The 27,445-nt window shown below is 52.4% G+C and overlaps 10 protein-coding genes across 10 annotated transcripts; 6 read left to right on the top strand and 4 right to left on the bottom strand.

Moving 5' to 3' along the window:
* Nucleotides 1-677: 677 nt before the first annotated feature.
* On the top strand, nt 678-2,526 carry KVR01_000339 (uncharacterized protein). Its single transcript, XM_044781774.1, has 2 exons — nt 678-2,188; nt 2,281-2,526. The coding sequence occupies exons 1-2, from the start codon at nt 926-928 to the stop codon at nt 2,287-2,289; spliced, it is 1,272 nt and encodes a 423-aa protein (XP_044650288.1). The 5' UTR covers nt 678-925; the 3' UTR covers nt 2,290-2,526.
* A 3,349-nt stretch (nt 2,527-5,875) lies between these two features.
* Nucleotides 5,876-8,212, bottom strand: KVR01_000410 (uncharacterized protein). Its single transcript, XM_044793855.1, has 5 exons — nt 7,833-8,212; nt 7,618-7,780; nt 7,329-7,563; nt 6,323-7,266; nt 5,876-6,267 (listed from the first exon to the last, which is right to left on the bottom strand). Exons 1-5 carry the CDS (start codon nt 8,042-8,044, stop codon nt 6,205-6,207), a joined length of 1,617 nt encoding a protein of 538 aa, XP_044650359.1. The 5' UTR covers nt 8,045-8,212; the 3' UTR covers nt 5,876-6,204.
* Nucleotides 8,213-8,830: 618 nt separating this feature from the next.
* On the bottom strand, nt 8,831-10,348 carry KVR01_000915 (uncharacterized protein; the record flags this gene model as incomplete). Its single annotated transcript, XM_044781376.1, has 5 exons — nt 8,831-9,262; nt 9,378-9,724; nt 9,777-9,943; nt 10,003-10,187; nt 10,235-10,348. 5 exons carry the CDS (start codon nt 10,346-10,348, stop codon nt 8,831-8,833), a joined length of 1,245 nt encoding a protein of 414 aa, XP_044650864.1.
* A 1,449-nt stretch (nt 10,349-11,797) lies between these two features.
* KVR01_000909 (uncharacterized protein) lies at nt 11,798-13,705 on the top strand (the record flags this gene model as incomplete). The annotated part of the gene is made up of 1 exon (XM_044784073.1): nt 11,798-13,705. The coding sequence occupies one exon, from the start codon at nt 11,798-11,800 to the stop codon at nt 13,703-13,705; it is 1,908 nt and encodes a 635-aa protein (XP_044650858.1).
* A 688-nt stretch (nt 13,706-14,393) lies between these two features.
* KVR01_000585 (uncharacterized protein) lies at nt 14,394-16,078 on the top strand. The gene is made up of 2 exons (XM_044785877.1): nt 14,394-15,038; nt 15,093-16,078. The coding sequence occupies exons 1-2, from the start codon at nt 14,940-14,942 to the stop codon at nt 15,945-15,947; spliced, it is 954 nt and encodes a 317-aa protein (XP_044650534.1). The 5' UTR covers nt 14,394-14,939; the 3' UTR covers nt 15,948-16,078.
* Nucleotides 16,079-16,201: 123 nt separating this feature from the next.
* KVR01_000577 (uncharacterized protein) lies at nt 16,202-17,140 on the top strand. The gene is made up of 2 exons (XM_044786782.1): nt 16,202-16,477; nt 16,576-17,140. Exons 1-2 carry the CDS (start codon nt 16,392-16,394, stop codon nt 17,042-17,044), a joined length of 555 nt encoding a protein of 184 aa, XP_044650526.1. The 5' UTR covers nt 16,202-16,391; the 3' UTR covers nt 17,045-17,140.
* A 318-nt stretch (nt 17,141-17,458) lies between these two features.
* KVR01_000872 (uncharacterized protein) lies at nt 17,459-18,433 on the top strand (the record flags this gene model as incomplete). The annotated part of the gene is made up of 1 exon (XM_044785622.1): nt 17,459-18,433. One exon carries the CDS (start codon nt 17,459-17,461, stop codon nt 18,431-18,433), a length of 975 nt encoding a protein of 324 aa, XP_044650821.1.
* A 574-nt stretch (nt 18,434-19,007) lies between these two features.
* KVR01_000102 (uncharacterized protein) lies at nt 19,008-19,820 on the bottom strand (the record flags this gene model as incomplete). The annotated part of the gene is made up of 1 exon (XM_044794565.1): nt 19,008-19,820. The coding sequence occupies one exon, from the start codon at nt 19,818-19,820 to the stop codon at nt 19,008-19,010; it is 813 nt and encodes a 270-aa protein (XP_044650051.1).
* A 1,670-nt stretch (nt 19,821-21,490) lies between these two features.
* On the top strand, nt 21,491-22,670 carry KVR01_000218 (uncharacterized protein; the record flags this gene model as incomplete). The annotated part of the gene is made up of 2 exons (XM_044794751.1): nt 21,491-21,956; nt 22,048-22,670. The coding sequence occupies 2 exons, from the start codon at nt 21,491-21,493 to the stop codon at nt 22,668-22,670; spliced, it is 1,089 nt and encodes a 362-aa protein (XP_044650167.1).
* Nucleotides 22,671-23,277: 607 nt separating this feature from the next.
* Nucleotides 23,278-27,097, bottom strand: KVR01_000794 (uncharacterized protein; the record flags this gene model as incomplete). Its single annotated transcript, XM_044782300.1, has 3 exons — nt 23,278-25,921; nt 25,977-26,373; nt 26,449-27,097. 3 exons carry the CDS (start codon nt 27,095-27,097, stop codon nt 23,278-23,280), a joined length of 3,690 nt encoding a protein of 1,229 aa, XP_044650743.1.
* Between the last annotated feature and the right edge of the window lie 348 nt (nt 27,098-27,445).

Here is a 27,445-nt window from a genome sequence, read left to right as displayed (position 1 = left end):
ACCGACGGCGGACGAACGATTTCATGTCTGAATCCCGTGGCTGGGATATAAGATACTACCTAGGTCTTATTAAGTCTGCTCTTGTCATCCGATTCACTTGGATCAGAGTACGCACGTGAGTGTCGAGCCACATAATATTGTTTCCCGGCGCAGCGGAAACACGGGGTAGGCGACTCGGGAAGCTTTCCCGGAAACCAGGGGCACCTAAGTTCGCCAGATGGCTAGACTTGTGTGCCAAGCAATTGCTTCTGGAGCGTGTTGGGGTACGTTTTGATAACATGTTATCTTGACCGATTTTGAAACCGTCTGAGTGCCAGATCATGTGTATGGCCTGATGCCTGACACCCGGACACTGGCCAACAAGCGCCCGTATTTTGAGCTTTGGATTCGCGCCTGAAAAATACCTCGCTTTACAAAAGCCAGGTCCTCCTTCCAGATTGTTCCAACCTTTTTTTCTCGGAAAAAAGATGATGGCTATTTTTGTCCACATGTGCAGTGGTGGCAACGTCTGCAAGTCGGCCGAGTTGCAAATCCGGATTTGACCCCGGCTTTCCGGGAGCGTGTGGTGAGGTCGGACCTGCAGATCACCCCCATACCTTGTTTTGAATACGAGTAAGCTTCGCTTGTACCCAGAAAAGATGTCATCTGGCATCCAGCTCTGTACCACAATCACCACTGACGTCTGTTCCATCGTCAGCCCTACATGCAGATCCAGATACACGTCAACGGGTTGATTCTTTAAAAACGAATTTCTGAGCCAGGCGCCCAGAAGTCTGACCGAGCGGATAACAGCAATGCCTTGACTCTCAAAGCTTCAGACATTCTCATCTCGGCCTGCCCCAGCGCCTCACTGCCACGCTCACCGGCGTCTCATCTCTGTTGACCGAGTCTCACCACTCGCGTCAATGTCCACTCGCTCTAAGGAATGGAAGTTAGAAATAGTGATGGCATGACAGTATGGGTTCCAAATGAGGCCTTCGAATTCATCCAGAAGATATGGAAGCCCGAGTACCAGTGGGCCCCTGTCCCCGTGGACAAGTCCCTCGCAAGGGCACCTGAGCAGATCGCTTTCATACGGGCCCCAAGTCCTGGCCCGGAACCAACAGCACCATCAACAGCATCTAATCAGACCCAGAATCCAAATGCACCCGCAAATGAGCCCAAGCCGGCAAAGAAGCCATCGGTGCTACAGGCATTTAGGGCATTTGCCGGGCGGCGCAATGGTTCGGCACCACCGCCGCAAAAGCCACAGTCGGAACCAAAAGCGACCCCAGAGGCATCAAAACCAGTAGTGCCACAATTATTCTCCGAGATCTTGGTTGGCTCCGAGAAGCCTTCTGCCACGCCATCACTGCCACAGCCAGTCAGTGTACCCACGCCCGAATCAAAGATGCCAGCCATACCACCCGTCCCGCCAACACCAAATGTGGTCCCCGGAACTCCTCGAACTCCACGGACGCCCAGGACTCCTCTTCCGCCGATAGAGACAACCTTGCTACAGCGACGCTCAAGAACCTCCGGCGACAGCCCTGCATCGGCTGAGCTTGAGACGGCGATAACCACAGTATCAAGCCCGGGAGACACGGAGTCGCTGCAGACACCTTCCACAGCGACAGAGCTTGAGAGCCCACGAACGCCACGAGACAGCTTCAAGCGCAGAAGCAATCGCAACACGCTTCCGTTGCCTTACATTGAAGGGATATCCGGGCTAAGCAAGCCAGCGCTCCAGCTGTCGAAGCTCGAGTACCTGGGCAACGACAACTACCAGCCCCCACAGGGCCCATGGCCCTCTGTGGACAACTGGCGCAACTACCAACAGGACAACCAGTGGGGCGGCTACCAGCTTAACCAAGACTTCCATCCGGGCGGTTGGGAGGCCGTCGAGAATCGGCGTGCGCTGCCTATGCCTGGCGACCTGTCATCGCCACCGGGGCCATGGAAGCTCGAGGACGGTAGGGGGGACTACAGACCCAAGGCTGGCACGCGGGCCGCGGCGTGGAAAACGCTTGACGGGAGCCGGCGGGAATTAGACACCAAGGACAACTTTGTCACGCGGAAGCAGAGCAATACTGCATGGCATGGGAGCAAAAAAGGATTCGCGCTGCGGATGGATATGCATCTTAATGTGGAGGTGCAGCTGAAAGGGAGCGTCTCTGGTGACATCACATTGTCTTCTGAGGCTCTGTTTGTGAGTTGACAATCCCCCCCCCCCTCACACACACACGCAACTCGCAGTGATTGAATAATTTTCGACGTCTGAAGCTGACATGAACCTTCTAGGCACTGTAAATAACGTGTATATTATGTGCTTTTGTGCTGCTGTACTTACGGCATCGAGAGGTCTGGTGTTCTTCCAAGAAAATGCTAGCCCAGGTCAGGAGGAATATGGAGCAGGAGCTGAGCACCTTGTAAAAAGCGTTGTCATTTCATGATACCCCCATTGTATAGTACATCACGGGCCACCAGCTACGTGGTGTTGTAGGACTATGACGGTGTAGCAGAAGACAAGTCACATTATTGACATCATATGTACTGCCGCCCTGCCCTGTGATGTCAAGGCTTTGTCACTGAGACATTCTCGAACAAAGCTTCGGCCGCGGAGACTCTCACTCCACCCTGGTCTTCCACTGTATGTTTCATTCTGGGTGGTGAACTCGGGCTCGCTCATGTCCCCTACAACGAGTTTACTTTCGCTGCGAATGGCGTTCACTTGGATGTGATACCGCGTATTTCCGGAAACATCAGCTTGGGCCGGCCCCAATCTCCGTACCATGTACCGTTAGTTTTGCCGAGTGTGACTCTTCTGACAGTGGATATTCCTGCATAACTAGCCAACGAATGCATTCAAGGCACTTCTTGAGAAAGCAGTCCTGAACAGCAGACCCGCATCAGTATCGCCGCCAGTAATCATAATGTCGCGTCGAAGACCAATGCAGTTGAAATTTGGTGCTCAGAAACGCCATGCCTTCATCTGGCGACTTGGCATTACCCATGTAAGCTGTCCAAGTGGCTTCCTTTGTTATCCGCATACATATGAGGCGTATGTGGCGCCTTCATATAGTGATAAACGCTCAAGATCCAGCATTTAAAAAAATCACAACGCCGATATCATGCATGAAAAACACAATCCACGGGCACGTGGCCGCAGTCTCGTGTCGCACAGACAAAGCTAGGTAGCATCGATCCCGATTCGGGCAGCAAAATGCGAGTGTGCATCTGAAGTCCCAAGGTTACGAGACGTCCACGCTCACTGAAGTCAAGAATTGACGCTCACAGCTGACTGCAGGACACCAACATTGAAGGGTGCAGAGTTCGTCCAGAGACTCGGTATCCTTGGCATCTTCTTTTTAGGTCGGATGATCGGATCGTCATTCATACCTGCCAATTCCTGAATGTCGTGTGGTTACACGGTTGACACCCGGGGGCCCGAAGAGCCCCTCCACCGTTTAGAATTACCGCCACGATTGTGCACGTGTTTAGCCCATGGCCAGGTCGGGCCGAGTGGCGGAACAGTAAGCCGACTTCCATCAGCAATATCTTTTGGGGGCGGCCAATCGTCTGTGCCGGTGACAATGCCGAGATCGCCTGCAAAGAAGCGGCGTCAACTATCACACCGGCTGCACAGTGGCGTCGGGGAATTGATAGTAATGAGGAGCTAAAGCGCTCACCAAAGCACTATCTTATTTGGTTAACCTTAATACCAATATTACTAATAAGGATTTATTCACTTTTATATAATAGATATTTAAAATTTAGTAATAAGAAATATTATAAACTTTATATAATATATTAAAAGTATAATAAAAATATTATAATAATAATAAGAAGTTATAATATAAAATAATTAATTTAAATTATAAAGTTTTAAAAAATATAATAAGTAATAAATAGACTTTATATATAGGATAGCTTTAATTATATTATATTTTTTTATTTAATTATATATTTATTTCTTTATTATTTTCTTAACGTTTAAATTAATTATTAACTTATAATTTAAATATAAAGTTAATAATTACTTAATATATATCCTTAAACTTATTTATATATAGGGATTAAAAACGAAACTATTATATATATAATATATACGGTCTTAAATGCTTACTACCGTATGAAGGCGCTATGTATATCCTTAGACATTTACGGAATAGAAGCGAAACTACATATAATATATACTAGTAACTAGTCTTAGGGTTAAGAATATAATAGATAGCTAAATCATGAAATAAATAAAATAATCTAGCTAAAGCCGCTTCTATCATAATACCATTTGACCACACTTGTTGATTGTGGATGGATCCCACTTAAGTGGTATTCTAGCAAGGAGTGTGCCACACCAAGTGCCGACTTCACAATGAGGTATAGATGGCCGTCAACTAGTACATCTGCCAATATCTGATGACAGTAGGCTGGCGAATTGATAAATAGAGAGATTTCTCTGTCATCTTGCGGCTTCTGACAACTTTCCATGCCAAACACTGTCTTTTCGATAGCCTGACAGACACTGATAGCGACAACTTATGGATTTATTGACACTGAGAGTGCAACAATGTTGAGACACATCTCTTTGCTGAGGCCTTCGAGAAGAAGAACCATAGCTGTCCCGCAATGCTCTTCCAACCGCAAACAGATCTCATATCTCAATCCTGGCATAAAGAAAATGCCTACTGAAGCGCTACACAACTGGGAAGCTCACTTAGAGCAGAGAAGTTCCTCTGCAGCAAACGACTTCCGCAGTAAGCTCCTCCGTGCAATCGAGTACCTCAGTTCCGGAAATCAACTAACTTTTGCCCAGGCGATACAGTGACCACACCAAGCGAAGAAATGCTTACTTCGATCCTGTCTAACGCTGCAGGCTTCGGGGATGATGTATTTTCCGAGGATCAACCAACACACTCACTTGAACAATTCGCAGCAGACATCACAGGGATGCGCAGCGCCGTGTTTGTGCTTTCTGGAACGATGGGCAATCAGATCGCCATTCGGTCCTTGTTAAAGCAGCCGCCCTATAGCGTCATCTGCAACCGTCAAAGTCATCTCTTCCTGCACGAGTGTGGAACGGTCTCAGCCTTCTCGCAAGCTCAGATGATACCTGTCATACCAAAGAAAAGTGCTTATATGACTCTTGAGGACATTATACCGAATATTATCCCTGACGATGGAAACACCCACTGCTCTCCGACGAGAGTCATATCGATCGAGAACACCATCGGTGGCAGAATTGTTCCCCTGGAGGAGGTTAAAAGAATCTCCAACTATGCTCGAGCCAAGGGAATCTCTGTCCATATCGATGGAGCCAGGCTCTGGAATGCCTGTTATCCGCGCGAAGCCGGTTTGACGACCACACAAGCAGCCGAGAACGCACGCTATCTTCTCAAGTCTTACTGCTTGCTGGCAGACACCGTGACTTTGTGTCTCTCCAAGTCTTTGGGTGCACCCGGTGGCTCTGTATTAGTATCCAACTCTCCAGATATTGCATCGCGCGCCCGACACTTTCGCAAGGCCATGGGTGGTGGCATGCGTCAGATAGGAGTATTGACAGCACCAGCACGTGTGGGTATAGAGTCGGTCTTCCTATCGGGTGAGCACCTGCCGCGTGCCAATGCCATTGCCCGGCGACTGGAAGGCACGTGGAAGTCCTTAGGCGGACGTATACAGCCAGGTCTAGATCAGGAGACCAACATGGTATGGCTCGATTTGAATGCCCTGGACATCACGGACGAGGAATTCGTTCGTATCGTCTCGCCATGTGGAGTGAAAGTCGCGGGTTGTCGGCTAGTAACGCACTATCGTAGGTGCTCCTCACTCTTCCCTCCCTCTGGATTAATGATGACTTGAACTTGTCTATTAACCCATTTCATCATTCAGAGATTACGGATGACGCCGTATCTGCCTTGGAAGACGCGCTTAAAATTGTTGCACTTAGGATACAAAGCAGTTGAAAGGGCAGCAGCAACCACCTTCCCAGCGCTGAGGGGGAGAATTCGATGCCGTTGAGCCGAGTCTTGTGTATAGATTTTATGACTGCAGAAAGAGTCACACCTAAGTACTCAAGCACTTAATACCCGAAATTGGGCTCTTTCACTATATACCTGGCAGATAGTCATACAAGTCCTTTCATCTGTACACTATATCTGGTTTCGGGATCGCGACTGGACATAAGCTTTCCGCGGGTCGAAAGCAAAGACACTCTCATTGTGACAATTAGTTCAACAATCTTTCCACTGATTGAACGACGGGATATCGGGGAAAAGCCGGCTTATAGACCTGACAGCTAGTTAGCAAGAGCTGAAATGGTGGCATCACGATTTGGTTGACATACGGCTTGGCAGCGACCGTTGAACTCGTCAGTCGATGCCGCGATCAGAGACGTCTCGTCACCAGGGACACCAAGCTCGACAAGTGGGCCGGACTCAGGTGTGACCTTTTCCCAGCCAGGACCGGCAGAGGGATTCTTAATCCACTCGACGAACCACTGGTGGATAGAATCAGCCAGTGCTTGCTGCGCCTCAGTAACTCCCGAGAGTCCTGAGAAGCACTCATTTCCACCGTGGAAGAAAGGGACCTCGGTGCCGTGGGTAGGGGCTGTATTGGGTGGCCCCACAACGTTGTCGTAGGCGCCGAAGAAGCGGTACACCCAAGTATCCTGGATGGCACTGCGGAGGTCTTGGAGGTAGTCCACCGCACAGTTGAAGCGGGCGTCGCCGTACTGAGCGCCGCTCCGGAGTGACTCGCTTCCGTACTCGGAAGCGTTGTATGCTTCAATCAAGACAGAATCCTCGATATGAGCGCTGTCGGCATCGAAGGTGTTGATCCAGGAGCTGAAGTTGGTGTTTTCACCGCCGTAGACGAGGCTGAATATAGTGCCCTCGCCATCTGACGTGCCAGTCAGGAGGGGAACGTGGGACGCATATTGGCCGGCGGCGAAGCGAGCGGCATAGTCTGAGTGGCGGGTGATGTTGTCGATGACTGGAGTGAACCAGGTGTTGAAGGTCGAGTTGAAGTTGGAGGTTTGGAAAGCATAGAGGTCAACCTTGCGCAGGCAGTCGATCTGACCATCGCCGCCGGCAGGGCATCCCACTTCGGTGGCAACAGCGTCAAGGGCTTCGTTGGTTGGGGCATAGGCAGGGCCAGAGACAGCATTAGCACTCATCTGCACGGCACCTTTGAGCCACGTATCGGGGTGGTTCCAGAGGTAGTGATCGACATGCACGGAGCCTGAAGAATGACCACCAAACACAATGTGGTCAGGGTTTCCCCCAAAGGCTGTTCTGATGTCAGCTCTCCTTCATTTTGGTCCACACGTAATGGGGATCTCAAATTCTTACCCCGGATGTTGTCGTGGATCCAATCGAGAGCCTTCTCAACGTCCAGGATACTGAAGTTCTGGGACTCTTCAGGACTTGCATCATCCAACTCTGAAGAGTGCGGAGACGCGAATATGCTCTCGCGAGTATTGAAGTTGACGTAGACAACTCCATTGCGGGCAAAGTTGGCGCCTTGGAGTTGAGGGTTGCTGTTGGAGCCTGTCACCATAGCACCGCCATACATGTACACGAAAACCTAGAATTAGTTAGATGAAAGTTCTGGTGATCATGTGCTATGCTCGACACTCACGGGCAGGTCCTCTCCAGTTGAGGGAGACCATATATTCAGGTTGAGACAGTCCTCTCCCTGCTGGCTAAAGGCCGTGCCAGAGATGGCCTGAGGGCATGTCGGCCCATAGGAAGTCGCCTCAAACGTTGAGTTTGATTCCGGGACGTCCTGGGGCGCCCGCCACCTTTCGAATGCTTAGCAACACACGACGCGAAGCATTACAGAGGCTAACAAACCTATTGTCTCCACCAGTTGTCGCGGCATATGGGACACCTAGATAGACGGAGTTGCGAGTATCGTCGCGAAAGCCATTGATTCGTCCCTGAGGAAGAACGACGCTTGTTGGCCTCGAGATGTTAGTGCGTGCCCCTGCTACCACGTGAGGGAAGAAAGAGGATGCAGCCAGAGCCAGGCTGGTGCCCTTGGTGATGGCATTGACAAGTCCCATGATGCAGTTGGATGTCGTGCGGCGAGGTGTAGAAAACTGTGGACGACAATTACTGGTGCAAGCTACTGACAGCGTCCATTCTGATTCATACCGACCAAAAACAGACTCCTTTTGCCTAGGCTAAGATGGAGTCCCCACAAGAGCATGCCCAGGTGTGCAGGCAGACAGATGGCGATAGTTTGTCGAGTGGAGAGGGTGCCACAGAACATCAGGGGTCATAACCAATAGGGGACTATCTTGGCCTTGCATTGGCGCTATCGAACGAAAGGGTGCATCCTCCGGAAATCTCATTTAGTCTCGAGCTGGGCGGTCTGGGGTCTGGGTCAGCAAAAACACGCTCATCATAGCAAATTTCATGCATCCTGGCGGTGCGGCTCCATAGTCGACCCTCTTGGCGCCGGCACCACGGCGCCCACGAGGTTGGAATTCGCCACATCCTAGGCAAGTGCCGGTGTTGACCGTCTGACCGTGTCAGCTTTAAAATCAAAGAACGCAGCTAAGCTGACCAGTCTATAGCAGGCCTAACAGGCCGGGGCTGCCGGCATCCACCCGAAAAGGGACTTCACTCTTCCTCCGGCTTCTTTGGTTAGTGGCCGAAAGGGTGGGAGATCCCACTGTTACCTCCAGTGTGAAAATCGGCGTCCCGCAATCACACTGCTCTCGGCTGCATGAACGCACCGGCCCGACTGCAGGGTCCGGAATTTGGCAGCGTGCGCGATGTTTCGGTCATCAATTTGTATAATTCAACTTCAAATTACTGTTGAAATTGTGTATTGTGGCCTGATTTCATATCTTGTGAATCTTACTCGACTTCCACTCCTTGTACGCCATTTCACTCTCTGCAATCACGTCGTGCCCAAGCAGCTCATCCTGAGCCGATGGGTCTGCCCACCTCCAGCGGGATGGACGGATCCAGTCGTGAGCCTTCAGCTCGGTATCTCGCCGCCTCTGCTCCTCTCCATCCTCAAGGTGGAACATGTACTGGTTTGCCTCGGCACCCTTGGCATTGGTCGTCGTACGCAGCTTTCGTAACTTCTCATACACCTGCAATAGTGAGCCTACATGTTCATGTGCCGGTCCAGGCAACTCTTTCTCGTCTCTGACCAGGGAGCCAATGAGATTTCCGAGCACGGCTCCATCCTCGACCGCCATTGCCGCGCCTTGGGCCTGGTAGGGCAGGGTAGGGTGGCAAGCATCACCGAGGACGGTTACATTGCCCTGCTCATATCATCAGCCCATGGACGTCGTTTTTTGAGTCTGGGGGTGGTGGAGGGGGACTGGCCTTGCGCCACGTATCAAGTTCGTCATGGGTGCATATCTTCCACTTTAACACAGCGGGGATACGGGAGATGATCTTGGTGAGGCTGCTGTCCCACCCCTTGAAGTTCTCTCGCATCTCACCGATTTCGCCCTGGACCTTGTTGGTTCCCGGAGGCAGGTCATCAGGCCTGATTAGGACCAGATTATACTCTGAACCTCCTTTGACCGGGTAGAACACGCAGTGCTTGTTGGGCCCCACCCATACGGTGCAATGCTGTTGCTTGCAGAGGTCGGTAACTCTGGCGTCATCTAAGGCGAGTAGGTCGGACGTCTTCAAAGTTGCTCGATAAGCCAGATCACCTGTTTCACGAGGAGGCGATGGATGACCGAGTATTCGGTCCCGGGCAGTAGACCACAGACCTGCAATGGTTATATACGATACACAAAGGGTGGGAAAACATTGCTGGCATACCGTCAGCCCCGACGATCACATCCGCTGATATGACCTGCCCCCCTCTCACCTCCACAGTTGTATCCTCGAAGTCGATATTGGTCACGATGGACCCAAGTCGAATTTCTGCGCCAGCACTTACCGCGGCATCTAATAATGCTTTGTGGTAGTCCGCTCGATGGATGACTCTGCACAAACGTTAGTCCGCAAGTCACGTCTATGGCATCAGGTATGATGTTTCGCTCACATCCACGGCGCTCGATATCTCTGTTCCGAATCCCGAATGTCCCTTCGTATGATGCAAGACCCATCCTCATATCTAAGGAGGTCAAAAGAATCCGGGAGGCAGGCCTTAGCTTGAACCTGTTCGAGTAGGCCCAGCCATTTCAAGGCGCGAGAGGCATTGGGCGGCGCTTGAATCCCAGCGCCGATCTGCGCGCATCAGCGAAGGTCCGAGCTGTAGTTTCGTGGCTTCGTACCGGAGTGATTCTGGGGGCTTGCTCTAGAACAACAACTTCTAGGCCGTAGCGGCGACATGCAACGGCGCATGCGAGGCCACCCAGGCCAGCACCGATGATGACCACTTTGAACATCACACCGACGCTGCTTTCTGTGGCCTCACACAGTCCCTAGCGATGCAATTCCCTCAGCCTATCGTCGGTCTATGACGGAGATCCCGAGCGCAATATACAACTTCTGGAATGGCTCACCGGGCGAGCTTTGACCGGGATAGTCAGATATATAGAAACAACACACCGCCGGACGCAATGGTTTTACCTGTTCGAATTTTGAAAGCCAAGAAAATTCCCAACGGAGAAGTGCACCACTGTTCCTAAGGTTGCCGCGGATGACAGCCGCAGCTCCACCCCCGCACTCTTGTGTACCTACTTAAGTACTTCAGTAGTAGGTACCACAAAGCAACATAGAGTTTCAGTAGAAGATGGTTTGGACCTAGCTTGGCCGAGGCGAGTGGTTTGTCACACGCGCCTCTTAGGGGCCGCGACACCCGGATTTCTGTATTGTTACACAGTACAGTCTCCCCAATCCCGGGGCCCTTTTGGCGATGCCATCTTCCCCGATATATCGTCGTCGCACAAGCCAGATGTCATGGCGTACTCACAATTTGACGCACATGGCGTGGCGACTAAGGCAGTCATCAAGTCCTGCCAACAATGCCGTCACAAAAGGGTAAGAATTCTCCCCCACCCCCCGTGCTTGTTCATTGCCCAGGTGATCAAATCAGGCGATGCAATATGGCAACTGACTCTGTTTTCCCAACTCAAATGCACCACAGCGCAATATCCATGCCCGAACTGCCAGCTTTACGGAGCCAAACCTTGGAATGCGTCCATCAAACAGGCTCAGCCGCTGCGCGGCAGATGTGGAACGGTCCCGCCGGACGATAACGGGCACATCCGGAGGTATATCTGTAGAAATATGCTCCGATAGTTGCTCCGAGGAATGCTTCTTGGAGACCGAGGGTGAAATGATTATAGTTGTTTGTCCACTTATGTAAACGTAATACTAGTAATAATAGTGGACAGAAGATAAAAGTCTCTTCGCTCGCACTTAAATTAGTGCTGGGAAGAGAGACAACTGAGTATACACTATTCGTTCTTCACTTTCTACAATATCTCCCACCGTGAACTCCGACGCCCAGCTCCGTCTCGATTTCACATTCCCAGTTCACCAGCAAGGTTGAGGCAGCACCTCGGATACGATACTAGCAGCAGAGATCCCGCCGCCGCCTGGTGACTTGATGAATTTCTTGAACAAATGATGAGGTACTGACTGCAAATAATCTGGCCTCCGTGTATCCTCCCAATCGTGCTGAATTTTAGACACGCATCAATGATTTCGTAGTGACACAAATGAGGCCCATGTTGGCTGCTGGCTGCCGGCTACTGGCTGTCGCCGCAAATTGCCTTTTTGGGAATTCTGCACATGTGCTCAAGTGGGCCTCTTTTCAGCTCAGAGTTGTCAACACGGTTTCCGTGGTCCCTGACTGACATCAAACGACCAGCCCTCTGCATCAACACAACATGGAAACAGACAAATACCAGTACTCCCCACTATCGGGCTCGCGCCAAATTCGTCTTCTCAAGTTACATCCCAGGGGCAATTCAGAGGACTCGCAGCTCTCCGTGGACCTCATCACCGTACCTCTCGATGAGGCCCCTCCGTTCGAAGCCCTGTCGTACGCATGGGGCGACCCTCTTCCGCAGACAGAGATCCGCTGCTCTGGTCTGAAAGCTACGATAGGGCTCAGTCTCCACGGTGCGCTGCGCCAGCTGGCCCCCCGCGCTCCGGAGCCTGGCCGGTTGATCTGGGCAGACGCGCTCTGCATCAACCAGGAGGACATCCCTGAGCGGAACGCCCAAGTCCGAATCATGAGCCAGATTTATGCGGCGGCATCTAAGACGGTGATCTGGTTGGGTGATGAAGATGGCCATGTCGCCCGGGCGATGGAGTCTCTGGAGCGCTTCCTCGTGGCCGTGAAGACATTTGACTGCCCCGAAGGCGCTACAAACTCCTGGGACGACATTTACTTCAAGTCTCAGGGGCCAAACAAGCTGCCGATGGCCTTGAAGACTCTTCAAAAAACCTTTGGTGGCGAAGCAAGCCGGATCGAGGCATACGGGGACATATGGATGCTGCTGCGGCGGCCCTGGTTCTCGCGCAAGTGGGTGATCCAGGAGCTGGCCAACTCGGAACACGACACTTTCCTCGTGGCCGGCCCAAAGAGTCTGGCATGGGAGGCCGTGGAGGCGTTCTTCCTTGTGGTGGTGCAGTGCCCGGGGACCGTGGGGCTCTTTCGCAAAAGCTGCACGTGGAGCCTCGAGACTCCTCCTGCTGCCATGTCCTCTGCGATGCACCGGGCGAAGACGCTCGCCTTGTTCCTTGACGAGGATACACCGCTGTTAGTGCAGGTGGCACGCACGCTCCATTTCCTGTGTGCGGATCCCAGGGATCACATCTTTGCCATATTGGGTATCTCGAAGAACAACTCGGCCTATGAGGATCTCATTGACTACGACAGCCCGATGGCGGTGCTCTCCCGCCGCCTGGCCCAGGCGTCTCTCAACGACCCCCGGGACCTGCAAGCTTTGTGGTCATTTGGTTCTGTTCTCTCTGCTGATCATCGACAATCCGTCTGCTCGGTCTCTTGGATGCCCAATATTGAAAAGCTGCAGGCTATGCACCCTCTGTCCGCTTCCATGTGTGTGACATCGCATCAGGTAAGCCGATTCGCAAGTGCCTCTGGAAACACAAGGTTGGCTGCTTCGGTGAGGGGAGGCCAGCTGCATATTATGGGACGGGTTGTGGACCGTCTTGAAGAACTGACAAAAGACGAGAGCCATTGGTACGAGGCGATCTGGGGTGTTTCTGGCACACAACTGGCTGGCGCTCTCCGGGAGGCCAGGGAAATCGATCGTTGGCTGGATGACTGCCAGGCGATCTCTGATGCGGCCCACAAGGATGAAAAAAGCTTTCTACATGCCTTGTTCAATAGCGAGTTGGAAGCTCTAGCACCACAAGAATACTACCGGCGCGTAGAGCCGGCCATGAAAGCGTTCCCAGAATATCGACGGTTTGAAAAGGCCTTGCATTCTGCTGAAGACGAGAAACAGGCTGCGGAGATTCTGGCCACCGCGTTTCCCTTATCCACCAGAATGTCCTTTGCTCCCATACCCGACCTGCTCTTCAGCATGATGTATAGGCGCTTTGGTCGCACAATGAATGGGAGACTGGGTTGGGCCCCGCGCACAGCCGAGGCAGGGGATCTCGTCTGTGTATTTGATGGCATGGCTCTGCCATATGTCGTGCGCCCGAAGCGGGAGACCGAGGGGGTTTACGAGCTTGTTGGAGAGTGCTTCATCTCAGGACTCTTGTCTGGTCAGGCCATGAACATGGTTGGCATTCAGTCTACCGAGATTAAATTAGAGTAAATTAGCGAGGTGGCGATAAAATAATGGCTATTGAACTCAGTACGACGCACTCTACCAGGTATATTCCTGGCCCGACATTCCTGTTACTCGGTGATGTGATCATAGATTACTATTATGCCTCGACTAAATCGTGGCTGCGTGGCTGTTAATGATCAGGCCAAGTTGGGTTGATAATCTTTTATGTTGTCCTAGATGCCCACGAAAGCAATAGTTAGGTGAGAATTCCAACTCACGACCCTTTTTCTTCGTCAGTTGTCTCGGACCAATTTTAGCCGCCACAGGGTGACCATTTTCAACTGGACAAAATGGTACTGCGGCCAGGTGTGGCTTTGGATCTATCCTCGTTGGACTTGTCCGTAAGTTTAAATGGGGACTCTATAATGGCCCCATCGGCTGTCTGAATTTGACGGGGTGCTTTGGATGTGTTGCGACTTCAGGATAGAACCTTTGAAGAGAGGTGATGTTGAAGTCTCGCGTCGCCGAAGCACTGCCGAAAGCGGCCCCCCGGGACCGTGGTCGGCAGCCTTCGGCTCGCCTCGCGAGGGTGGCCGAAAGGCGCGCAAGAGGCCCGTGCACTGACCGGCCGCTCCGGGACAGCGGGAGATAAGCGAGGAGCAAGAGCGCGATAAGCAACAAAGTGCCACCGTCTCTCGGTAACACTGACGTCACACGTCTCCCATGGCGTTCGCGTGTTCCTTGCTCGATGCACCGTTTTGGAGGGACCAGCGAACTCAATTGACCTCATCGAGCCGAGTCCCCCGCTGTCCCGCCGGTGACGACTTTGGCGCGAGAGATCCTGATCGCGTCGTACTTATTGACGGGCCTCTGCTGTCTCGGTCTTCTAACTACACGCGTTCTCATATCCGTACTCTTCCTGGCTTTTGACTAGCCCAACCTGCGAACGCATAGATCCATCTCCACTCACGTTTTGCAAGGCCTCCAGATTCCAGCCTCTAGATTTCCAATCAGACTTGTTTACGACACATCCGAATACATATCAGCCCTCCGGCATTTGAACTTGATACCCAGCTAATTCTCCCCGTCCTGTGTTCCTGGCAGCAGCGCCAGCTTATCTTCCAAGGTTCCTCCAACATCCTCCAAGGCTCCCACCAATCTTCTTCATCACTTGGAGACTCCGCCGCCCCGGACGCATCCTACCAGCATCTCTGGCCTGCGTGCCACAACCGACAGCCAAAGCTTGTCATTCATCAGAGTTTTAGACATCTAGACAACCATGTCCAAACAAGAAGAGCAACAGCTGCCAAACTACGGGCCGAGCGATTATGTCAAATTCTTCGGTGCTGGCGCCCTGGCGGCGACTCTGACACATGGAGTATGTCTTCACCTTATAGACACTGATGGAAGCATGAGCTGACATTGCACGCAGGCAGCTACCCCGATCGACGTGGTCAAGACGAGGATACAAGTCGATGATGCCATGAAGGGCCTGAACATGGTCAAAGCAGGACGCACAATCGTCGCAAAAGAAGGTGCATCAGCCCTCCTCACAGGTTTCGGTCCCACAGCGGTCGGGTACCTGATCCAAGGTGGTGGAAAGTTTGCAGGCTATGAGTTCTTCAAGAAGAAGTTCATCGAAATGAGCGGGTCGACCGAGAAGGCAACCCAGAACAGAACCGCCATCTACCTGGGCGCATCCGCCACCGCAGAGTTCTTCGCCGACATTGCCCTGTCACCATTAGAAGCGACCCGCATCCGTCTCGTGAGCCAGCGTGGCTACGCGAGCGGCCTCGCCACGGGCTTCATGCGCATGGCGCGCGAGGAGGGCTTCCGGGGCTTCTACTCCGGCTTCGTGCCGCTGCTGTTCAAGCAGGTGCCCTACGCGGTGGGCCAGTTCTCCGTGCACGAGGCCGCCAACGAGATGATCTTCCGCGCCATGGGCCCGGAGAAGAAGGCCAGGCTCACCAAGATCGAGTCCACGGGCGTGGAGCTGACCTCGGGCATCGTCGCCGGTGTGGCCGCTGCCGTCCTGTCCCACCCGGCTGACACCCTGCTGTCGGCCATCAACAAGGGCGCTGGCGACAAGTCGCAGAGCACCACCGCGCGCATGTTCTCGCTGGCGCGAGAATTCGGCCCTAAGAGGCTGCTGACCTCTGGGCTGGGCCCGCGTGTGGTCATGACTTGTGGCCTGGTCGCGGGGCAGTTTGTCATTTACGCGCAGTGCAAGGCGCTTGTTGGTGCCCCGCCTGGAATTGAGATCCATAAAGAGGAGAAGTTGGCGTGAGGAAAGTGGGTCTTGTCTCGGCGTTTCCAAGGGTGGGACTACATACCATTGATACAACGTAGACGGCGCTTATCACGGAGTCAGGGTGGACGGCGTCTAGAGTATCCAATTACAGAGCCATTTTGTCAGAATGCAGTGGTTCTCACCATGATCAACAGTGCTTTCATGCAAGAAATGATCAATAGCGCGTTATCCCCGGCAACGTGATCTAGCATGCCTGTGTCGGTTTCACTAATGCAGGAGACCAACAGACAAGAGTGCTCACCCACTAACATGCCGCATATCGATCCCCTGCGTGCGCCTAGGCGCCCGAGAGTCATGGGGATCGAATGCTGATTAAAGACAGCATTCATTGCAAAACTTAAACTCTGACTTGTCTATTTAACACGCCCTTTCTGCCACGATCTCTCCTGCATCTACTAGTCACAGTACCTACCTCGCCACATGATTTCAATTTCCCATATTGGTCTACAGCTCTATTTGACATTCTATTTGAGACCAGATCTCAATACAAATCTTAACATTCTACAGTGCGTCACTACCCCCTCACGCCATCTATATATTTTGGTCATTCGGATTTGCACGCAAGCGACAGAGTACTTTCGGCTAACGCAGTGTGGAAACCCAGATTTATCAACATGGAGGACACACTCAGACTTTCAGAACTCGTTCTTGATGAGTCAGGCAAGATGAATCATTATGACGAAGACGAGGTCCAAGACACAGAACTGCTGTTCGACGCCAGCGCCCATGAGGACTCAGACGCAACCTCAGGGACCGACGGTAGCCTAGAGTCAGAGAATGATGTCGGCTCAGAGTACTCTCTCGAATCGGAGGAAATCCTGGACGGGGACGACGAGGTCAACGTAGTTGAAAAGATCGACGCAGTCGCAAGTGTCGGGGTTGACGATGAGCAAGACGACGAAGAAGAAGACCTGGATGAGGAGGACGGAGAGCTGAATTCACAACTGGAAGTGTTTGAGGATGTGGAGGATGAGGAAATTGGTGTTGGCACGTCTGAGGAGGTTCAGGTCGGTCCGAAGAAGTCGAAGTGGTTTGCCGAGTGGCTTCGACAGAGGGAAGAGCGGTACAACTAGATCAAGATATAGATCTGTTCCTTTACGAAATATGAGCATTAAGCGTTCCGGGTACTTCCATTAAAATATAAAAGGTATTATGGACACATTATCAAATCATGTTGGACGATACTTATCATAATGGTGATCGCATGGGATGTCTCAAGAGGTCGTCCCCGCCACTGACGCCGCCGTCGGCTGTGGCAGCCACGAGGCGCCTTGGAACTCCTTCAAGTGGCTACATCAGGCCACGTCCGAGACCTCGTTCTGGAAAGAGTTCGAGTTCGAGCACAAGTCGCTCTGCGACATGTGCCGCGTAGTCTTTGGTATCTCTTCCTCACCATTCCCAGGGAGGCGGCCCAAGACGTCCATGCCGTGTCGATACCCACGAGGCATCTTGAAGCTACTGACCCGAGGGACAAGGTCTAGGGACTCATGGGAGTCTGTGGGGAGCTGGTCAAGACCATCAAAATCGACTACGCGGCTCCGATTCGAGACGTGTACGCCGATTTCGCGAGGAGCCGGATCGAGGCGGACGGTGAGCTCTTAACGCTTCTTGCGGCTGGATCGTGTGCTCCACACAATGGAGAGGATATCAACCTTCCTTTGTGGGTCCCGGATCTCCGCGGCACGGCTGGTGTTGACACCAGATACCTGAGTGGTGCTTACCTCGGAACGTACAATGCCGACGGCAACGAGGGTTTGAATCCTTTCTTTGCATTTTCCACGCGTGGCGAGGACCATATCCTCGAGGTTGACGCCTTGATCTGCGACTCTGTCCAGGTCCACATGAAACATGAGAACAACAACGAGGACCACCGCGAGACCCTCATCGACACCTTTTGTAGGACGGCCGACGGAAACGACTTCTCGGCCGCCAAGCTGCGCCAGTACTTCGAGGTCATCAGCTTTGGAAAACCTGTACTCGCCGCAGGCAAAGGGCAACTTGATAGGAGACAGAAGAAGGTTATGGAGAGGCTGGCACTTGGCATGTTCGAAAGCCTAGAACACCGCCATGGCCCCCAACAGGCCCTCATAGACTTCCTAAAGTCCTTCCGGGAAATCGGGATCGACCTACTCGACAAGCACTCCTCCCAGATCTCACCAGACTTCGGTCCTGACGAGCTCCGCCGCGATGAGGCCGAGTACTTGTTGCGCACCGGTGCGAATGGGGAATCAGCCATGTTCTCCACGGCCAATGGTTGCCTTGGTATTGGCCCTCAGACTCTAGAGCAAGGAGATTTGGTTGCTATTGTACAGGGATCGCGGGTCCCGCTACTATTGCGACGGCGGGATGACTGTTTTACACTCGTTGGCCCTGTTTATGTCTCCAACATCATGCAAGGGGAGGCTGTTTCTGGTGGCCACGACTCAATCAATCAGCCCTTTGAACGGATAGAGATCATGTAGTACAATTTAACATAGAACAGTGACTCTGGGCATTCGGAGAAGACACTGTCAGCTCATTTCCTTTCTAGTATCCAGTACCTAGTTACAAATCGACATCAAAGCGAGGCTTGGCACCAGTTGACAGTTTTCCGCCCCAATGTCTCCCTCAATGCAAATGTGAGCGATCGTAAAACCTAAACCATTCACCGTACTCATGATACAACCGTCTCCATCATTTAATATGCAATTGAACCTTTCGTGGCTAGCAGCGTGCTCATACATCAAGACAGGCATCGACTTCTGTCGGCACATGAACAACAGAGTCAGTCAGCCAACTATCATCGCTCAAACTCGTCAAGTTTCGGTTTAGAGAAACCCAGGACTTTTTGATATGATAGGGTTTTCGAGGCTCTTCTACTGGCTGTTTCGTGAAGAGAGCTCGGTCATCGCATCGTCGTTCGTATATCCTACAGTGCAACAAAACCTATTCAACGAGGCACACACGTAAGACGGCAGGTCAAACTCGGGGTTTGGAAGAATTCGTTGTTTGATCTAAATATGGGTTGTAGTTTGAGTGGCCGCCTCATGAAACTGCTTAATCTACCCGGGGCCGCTTGTGAGTGGTATCCCTTAGCCTCACCATGCATACCGCCGCTGCAGGAGGGCGCCCGACAAATTCCACGTCCAGAATCCCAGAAGCTTTAGCCAGCTGGCGCAGCGTTCCGAAGCCGTAGTTTGCAGCTTTAAACTCCGGGGACAGATAATTGCCGACGTTAGATAGGTTCGCCTGACCATCGTCCCCAGCGCACGCCTCCACAGCCTCCCTTAGGATGCTGAGGGCCTGTGCGTCCAGCCTACCGGTCGCAGCGCCGGAGCTGGCGGGTGCCGTGGTCGGTGAGATGCCCACATTGGCATGGGAGCTTGCGGGATGTGGTGTCTCGCCAAGGCTCTGCGAAGCTTCGAAGGCATGGATATAATAAAATTTGTCATACGCGTTGATAAAGGGGCGCGGCGTCTTCGCATCGCCAAAGCCGTAGACGGCGAGCCCCTGTTCCCGAATGCGCAAGGCGAGACGCGAAAAATCGCTGTCGTTTGAGACAAGGTAGAAGGCGTCAAAGTGGCCAGTGTGGAGCAGGTCCATGGCGTCAATGGTCATGGCACCGTCGGTGGCCTTCTTGTCGGTGGCCTTGTCGGTGGTGTAGGCGAACTGCTGGACAGGCAGGATCGAATGCTCCTCGAGGAACTTCTTCCAAAGCACGTGGTCGGGCTGTGTCCAGTCGCCATACATTCGTCTGACTCTCGCATCACCGTGCTTGGTGATCTCGGCCAGGACGCCTCTGATCGTATAGGCCCCGAGGTTGATGCTGTCGATGAGCAGAGCAACCCTGGGAAGCTTGTCTGAGCTCATATTGGTTTGCAGTGTCGGTTTCAGATATCGTTGCGAATACTATGAATGAGTCTCACGCGATGCGAAATGAAGAATGGAAACTGTGTATACCTGAAGGCTTCGTTCGGCTAAGGAATAAGCAGAGCGAGGAGATAAAACGCCGCGCGAGGCGGCAGGGTGCCTAGAGCCGAGCGGGAGCTGCTCAAGTGCTCCTTCCTCAACACCACGCAATAACAACTCCTTGGGTAGGTACAGCACACTGAAGATACATTGATTGACCAATCCGTGCACGAGAAACATTTTGCCGGGTTGCACAGCAATGGAGAAAGCCCCGCTCGTCGTTGCCCTTCCGCTTCCTTCCAGGACACTCCTCGCTATGCTTAATGATCTGGCGTTTTGTCAACACCTAGGCAAGAAGCACGCATTGAGACGTCTTTTCGTACCTTGGGGGTACCTTGTCGAGTCAACCAACCACTTCAGCCTCAGCCTCCGAAACGACACGTCTTGGACACTAACCCTAAGCTTGATTGTGCCATCGTGGATGGAAGTGTTATGGAAACCGGGACTTGTTTCTGCTTTACGACGGTGTGTTGGAAAGGCCCAGGCATTACTCAATTAGCAGGTGGCAGAATGCGAAGATGGATACAATAGGGTGCAGCGTGATTATGGGCCGTCTGTACTCCAGTATAGTGGCCATGTCATGATTGACGCGGTGATTTCTTACTGTTTTGCTAATAAATTAAGAGGTACAGAGGGTACAAGAAGCCGTTATGTTGATTACCAGTGAGTCCCCAGGTAATGGATGCTTGGGCATCGGACCTTGCAGTTTGCGGTACGGCTGGGTCATTGTCATTGTCCGATGTTACCAGGTGCCGTTCAAGTGGCGCTGCATCAATGCGGGACATTTGACGGGCTTCTGGCGCCGGTATATATGTCAGGTGTAATGCACGGTGAATTTGGTTGGTGTCATGAGGAAGTTGGACCTTTGACCGTGGAGAAGATACATCTGTTATAAACTAGGACGATCCATCAGTATATCACAGCTCACTAACCTTTAAAGGATTCTCTACGGGGCTGGTCTTGTTTGGGCCTCTTGCGATTAGGACCGTGACATTGACGTGAAATCTATGTTGACGGAGGGAGCAAGTCTGCTTTCGTACTCGCCTATTCGAGCTGAAGTTTAAGGGTTTACTCTTGGCAACAAGCCAAAAGCGCAAGAAGATCATCCTACCGTAGGTGGACCAGCTATCAGAGACGGGGCCACGAGGTCTATTTGCAGTGACGTGTAAATCTGTATGCATTTCCACAGTGATCTGAAACCTCCCAGAGCTGGGCGGTGTTCAAATACAACCACTTCAATCGACAATATCGCTGCCGCTCTCAGCCCCAGTGTGATGAGGCCCGTATGTGAAATAGTAACATTGGAACAGCGGCACTTAGCCTCATTGGGAGCGGAAGTGGGGATTGGAGGAAAAACATTACAATTTTCAAGGTTACTACACCTGGGGACAGAAGATTGCTTCCTAATTAGGGTCCGTCCGAATTCAATATTATGGAGTACCCCTCTAAGGCGGGTTTCCCAGCCCTGGGCTATAAAAAGGTGTGAGACTCCGATCGCCAAGCTTTCGGTCGTGTTCTTCCAAGAGATCGGATGAGCTTGGCTTCAGCCCCAAGTGCTCTAGACAGACAATATGTTCAGCATTCTAGCTTCTATTGTAGCCGCTCTCGGCCTTCCTTCTGTGACGTCTGCTCTAGCCTTCCCTGGAGCCGTGGGCTTCGGCGCGGTCTCCACCGGCGGGACAGGCGGCACAACCTGCCATGTCACCAACCTCAACGACTCCGGCTCTGGCTCTTTCCGCGACTGCGTGAGCGCGTCCAACCGGATTGTCGTTTTTGATGTCGCCGGATACATCAAACTAAGCTCAGCCGTGTCCCTATCGAGCCACCTGACCATCGATGGCTCGACAGCGCCCAGTCCCGGAATCGGGATCATGGCTGCTGAGGTCTCGGGCAGCGGCAAGAATAACATCATCATCACCAACATGAGATTTCGACAAGGCAGCCTGGACTCGAACACAGGCAAGAGCGCAGTGAATTTTGGCACGGCTTCCAATATCATTATGGATCATTGTTCGTTTGCGTATGGTCAATGGGACAGTGAGTGGATTTCAAAACCGCCCTTCCGCCAAACCGCTCGGCTGTACTTGTCTAATTTCTTACATCAATTCCCTAACTCTTGATTGTCAAGCGATCGACGCCGTCGGGGTGGTGAACTTGACCGTGTCCAATTCTATAATTGCATTTCCCATCGGACAGCAATTTGGTGCGCACATCGAGACTGGGCCATCTACATTCTTCGGCAACCTATGGGTAAGCGCGCATAATCGCCAGCCACTATCCAAGGACAACACGCAGTACATCAACAATGTGGTCTACAACTACCAGGCAGCATATACCGCGGCAAACACAGGCGGAAAGTTTTCCCATGACATTATCAACAACTATTTCATTGCCGGCCCCAGCACGACGAAGGCCTCCAATCGCTACTACCAGATGAATGCTAACCAGGCGGCCTACGCCACCGGGAACTATGGAGATGCCAGTCTTGACGGAGTTCTCAACGGCGCACAGGAGAACCAGGTTGGAGACGCTGTCGTACTCAGTTCTCCCTGGGCTGAATCATCCACTGGAATGGTGAAGTGGAGTGCCGTTGACGCCGTGACGAATGTTTTGGCTTCGGCCGGAGCAGTGCCGCGGGACGAGGTCGATGCGTTGGCCGTGAGCCAGGTGAAGTCCTACGGGACAGCTGGAAAGATTTATGGAGATCAAAGCAGCACCGGTCTGTCGAACGGTGGCTATGGCACTTTGTGAACGTGGCTCCGGTCGGCCGTCAAACGAGTGGACTATCGCCTTAACAAAGTCACAATCGAAATGCCTCTCAAATTCAAATGCATGTATATTGCCTGTCTGCCATCGTGGGGATCCTCCATGCCACATTCCATGCCGGATAATCCTAGACCTTTCGTCTTAATACCCTTCGCACTCTATGCTTCGATTCCCTTTGTCAATTTGACGATATGATCAAATTCTGTTCTTGAACTTTATTAGAAAGCTTTCAGATGCATCGCTCATGTCACCATGTCCGTCGTTCCCCTGGTTCTTTTCCTCGGCACAGTTGGTTCGCATCGCATCAACGTGACGAAACTGGATTATTAGTAGAAAGGTCATGCGTCGTTACTGGGTTACGGATTCACATCTTTCAAGTCTAGCTTCTGTTCCAAGTAAATATTTGGATGGAGCACTGAATAAAGCTTTGCTTCGCCTTGGGATAACTCAAGGAGAGCGACATATCATTGTGGATTCCAATCAGATTTATGTCATTGATTCTATGGAAATGCTGAAAGAGTACCTGCTCCTCAAGCCTCAGTACTGAATTAGACAGTAGACGTAGATATAGGCACCCATATAAATTTGAAAGCTATGATATTTGCTCCAAAGCCCAAGTGGCTTCCCTAAAAATACCTTCCAGTGCACCCTCAGCATCGATCGGGAACACATCAACCTCATCCGTCGCTATACCCTCCTGATCCGCGAGCTGACTGTGGACCATCTCTGCCTTCATGTAATGACCCTTCCTCTCCTGCAGCCTAGCGATCAACGTCTCAGGACGACACTGCAAGTCCAAGAATACCACATGGGCCCTGCCGTCCGCGCCGATCTGCCGGATCTGATCCCGGTAGGAGCGCTTCAGCCCTGAGCAGCTGACCACAACCGTGTCGTAGCCCAGCTCGAAGAGCTCCTCGTGTGCCCGCCGCACGAGTCGGTCAAGCCATGGTTTCCTGTGCTCGTCGGACAGGGGCTGGCCGGCGTGCATGCGGTCGACGGCGTCTTTGCTGTGGAGAGAGTCACCCTCGATGAATGGGGCGGCCATTGGCGAGCTCGCCAGTGCGGTGGCCAGGGTTGTTTTTCCACTACCGCAAGGGCCGGTGACGATGATTACTCGCTTTGCGGGCGAATTTGTCTCGCCATCCTTCTTGGCCGCCGAATTCTTCCAGGCTGTCCTGCAGAACTGGTCCACGAACTTCTTGGCAAAGTCCTTGTCCAGTAGTGGCGCATTCTCCAGGGTTTCAGAGAGCGACCGCGCCGTGTCAGTGACATACTTCTTCGAGGGCGAGAGCTCGTCACGGTCGTACTTGCTTGCGAAGAAGTCGACCAGCTTGATGGGCGGATTCACGACGGGGTCTGTGTTAGACTCCCTGAGCCGCTTGACCCACTCCTTTGGCTCGACCTCCTCAAACTCTAAGCCGGCGCTGCGCAGAGCAGGTAGAAGATCCTCGGTCCAGCTGAATGTGCGGTGGTTCACCACGTTCGCGAATATGGCGCCAGTGGTTGCTTTACTGTTGTCATCTGTGAGCGAGATCTCGGTGACACCCTTTGCGACGATGTCCACAGGAAGCCAGGATGGAGTCTCCGTGAGGCGTGGCAGTGCACCAATCGTGAGGGCGCTTTGCAGCATCAGCGGAACGGCCTCAGTGGCGTTCCACACGCCATGCGTCGTGTCGGCAACAATCTGGCCAATTCGCAAGACCCGCACTGGGATGCCCGCGCCCTGAGCGGCACGGGAGCAGATCGATTCAGCAACGCACTTGGACTGCGCATAGCCCATCCCTTGTGCCCATTTGGCGTCGGGCAGGGACTCGGGAACGGGGCCTTGTTCGTCGGGGTGTCTGGCGACCGTGCTCACCGACGAACAGAAGTTGAAAGATGCGCCGCCGGACTGGCACAGGTCGATCAGGTGGCGCACTCCAGCAATGTTGTCCTTCTCAAACGATGACAGGCGGATGTTGAAGTTTACGGACCAGGCGGCGTGGATGACTGTTCTGAGACTTGAGGTTATCTCACGGTATGTTGACTCTGGCAGCCCCAAGTCAGGCTTGGAGAGGTCGGCAGGAAGGGAGATGACCTTTCTGCGAAGCTGTTGGGGTAGGCTGTGGTACAGCTTTCGCGAGATCAGAGATTCTGCTGTCCGCTTGGCTGCGCTTGACTCATCTTGAGCGCGGACGAAGCAGTATATCCGATCTATGGAGGAGTCTTGCACCAGCTGGGCGACGATGTGTGCGCCAAGGGAGCCGGTCGATCCAGTGACTGCGACAAACTTTCCAGTCTTGGGTCGAGGTGGGGAGAAAGTCGAGTATTTCTCAACCAGGGATGCAATCTCGTCTTCAACGCTGGTCTGTGTTGATGAGCCCGATAGATACTCAGCGAGCTTGTCGATAGAAGGATGGTCGAACACCACATTTTGGGTCAGCTTATTTGGTGTCTTGACGGTTCTCAAAATCTCTGCCCGTATTTGAATCGATTGCAATGAGTCCAGTCCAAGAGCGAAGAAGTCACTCTCATCGGTGAAGCTAGTCCCCTGTGGTACGGACTTGGTGACCAGTGCTCTCAGGAGATCGCGCAGCTCTGTCTCGGAATACTCCCGGGCATTCTCGTTAGTTGCCGAAGATATCTCATATGCAAGTTCGATTTCCTTTGCAAAGACCCTGTAGAACATCTTACGAATGAGGCTGCCTTTGTCGGTGCGCGGGTAGTCGACATCATGAGGGAGAATGACGACCATATCCTTGGAGATTTTGGCGAATGCATCATCCGATTCTTGAGCTGCCTCGATGAGTGGCCATACCAGATCGAGAACCTCAGATGGTGATTTGTCGAGGGCTGCCGCAGGCGATGGCACGACCAGAACTCCAAGATATGGCTGCTGAGCTCCAAAAACAACAGCCTCCGTAACGAGCTTACTGGATCGAATCTTGCCTTCTGTGACTACAGGATTGAATTTCTCGCCGTTGACCAACACGATTGTGTCATCTTGGCGGGCAATATACTTCCACGCGCCAGCAACTGTTGGGTGAGGCTCGAAGAGATCTTTCGTGCGGTAAGAACCGTCATCCATATTGGTGGCTGTCTTGGCCGGCCAACCTGGGAGGACACAGCACTCAAACAGGCCAGGCCCCTGTGGGATCCACTTCAAATAAGGCTTCAGCTTGTCATGTTCCCGGACGTAGTTCCAAGCCTTGTCGCCAGGTTGCCGGAAAGATGTCATGAGCTGGCCCACTTCGGTTCTATTCGGGGTTGTTAGCAATGGTCTTTACGGCAGGGATATAAGACTTTACTCACGCTCCGTAGTGGCTAACAAGATTTACACCATGCTCGACCAATAGATCACCTAGGTCATCGGGGCAGGCTGAGCCACCATACATAACGATCTTAAGCTGAGCGAGCAGTGACAGGCCTTCGTCGGCCTCGGCGAGGAGCTTCAGTGCATAGGGAACTCCATAAAAGATTTCGAAATCGTGGGTCTGCAAGATCTTGATGAGATAGCTGCAGGTCAAGGGCAAGTCCGCGTTATACAGATGAATGGCCTTTTTGGACCAGATCGCACGGTAAAAGTTAGAAATACCGTGGTTGTGGTATAACGGCAGCGTGATGAACGCTTTCATGTTCATGTTGCCCGAAAAGTTGGACACCGCTGCGTTTTGTTTCTGATAGATGGCTTTTGGCAACCCAGTTGATCCTGCGAGTATGGGTTGTTAGTTCTAAAGTTGTGAGACAAGAAAGCGGGGATGTAGTCTTGGTGCAAATTTCTTACCACTTGAATGAATAATGTACACAACCTGGGTCGTCTCCACGCTCGGATCAAGAGCGCCGTCGAGCTGAGTGTCTCCAACGACATCGACCGGGAATTCAAAGTTCGACCTCGTAGGCATGTCGAGGACTTGAAGGCCTGGTACTTGCTCCTTGGTAGCCAGTGATGGCTCCATATGCCGGGGATCTGCGAGTATGTATGTCGCCCCGGTCGATTTGATAAGTCCCTCGATGGCAGGGACTGATATTCTAGTCGATAGGAACAGGACTGTGTGGCCGAGTTTGAACAGTGCCATCATAGTCACCAGATATTCGAGGTTCGATGGCCCGAGCATAGCAACAACGGTCCGCTTCTCGTTGGAGCTTGTCCTTGATGGAACAGTAGCCTGGAGGTGCTTGCCCACCCGATAGGCGAAAACATCGAGCTGCTGGAATGTGTAGTCGACATACTCGGTGCCTGAGGACGGGTATGACACAACAGGCAAATTTGGATCTGTCCTTGCCCGCCGCCTTAGAACCTCATCCAACGTTCTAAGTGTTGAGTCGTCTTCCACCTGCTCAACATGTTGCACACCTGCGACGTCCTTCTCAGTGCCTGCAGCCAGAGGTTCAGCTGGCCTCCAGATAGTTGACACAGCTGCTGCGGGGGCCATGGTAAGTGAGCAGCTCGGATGAAGGGATCCAGTGGGTAGACTTCGAGGGCCTGCGGCGGGTTGGCAGAGCTATTAGTTGAAATGTTTGAAGTATCGCGCGGGCTATGGGAAAGATGTAGTCCAAATCAGTTGAGGATGTTTGTGACGGTCGGGTAATGTGCATGCTCAACTACAAGTGAGTGCAGCTAACCTATGGTATATGAACTCAACTCTGACAGTCTCATGAGCCACACGCTGCACTCGGGTATTATTGATACGAACATATTTCCAACCGGGAACACCTTATTGCCGATGACGTTTCCGTAGTGGATCATCGTCTTACGCGGTAGTCTGCTCTTGGTGAGATTC

This window comes from Diaporthe batatas, assembly GCF_019321695.1.
Source record: "Diaporthe batatas strain CRI 302-4 chromosome Unknown Contig00001, whole genome shotgun sequence".
Classification (NCBI taxonomy): domain Eukaryota; kingdom Fungi; phylum Ascomycota; class Sordariomycetes; order Diaporthales; family Diaporthaceae; genus Diaporthe; species Diaporthe batatas.
The sequence above is the reverse complement of the archived record's forward strand: the minus strand, read 5'-3'. Positions and strand labels throughout refer to the sequence as shown.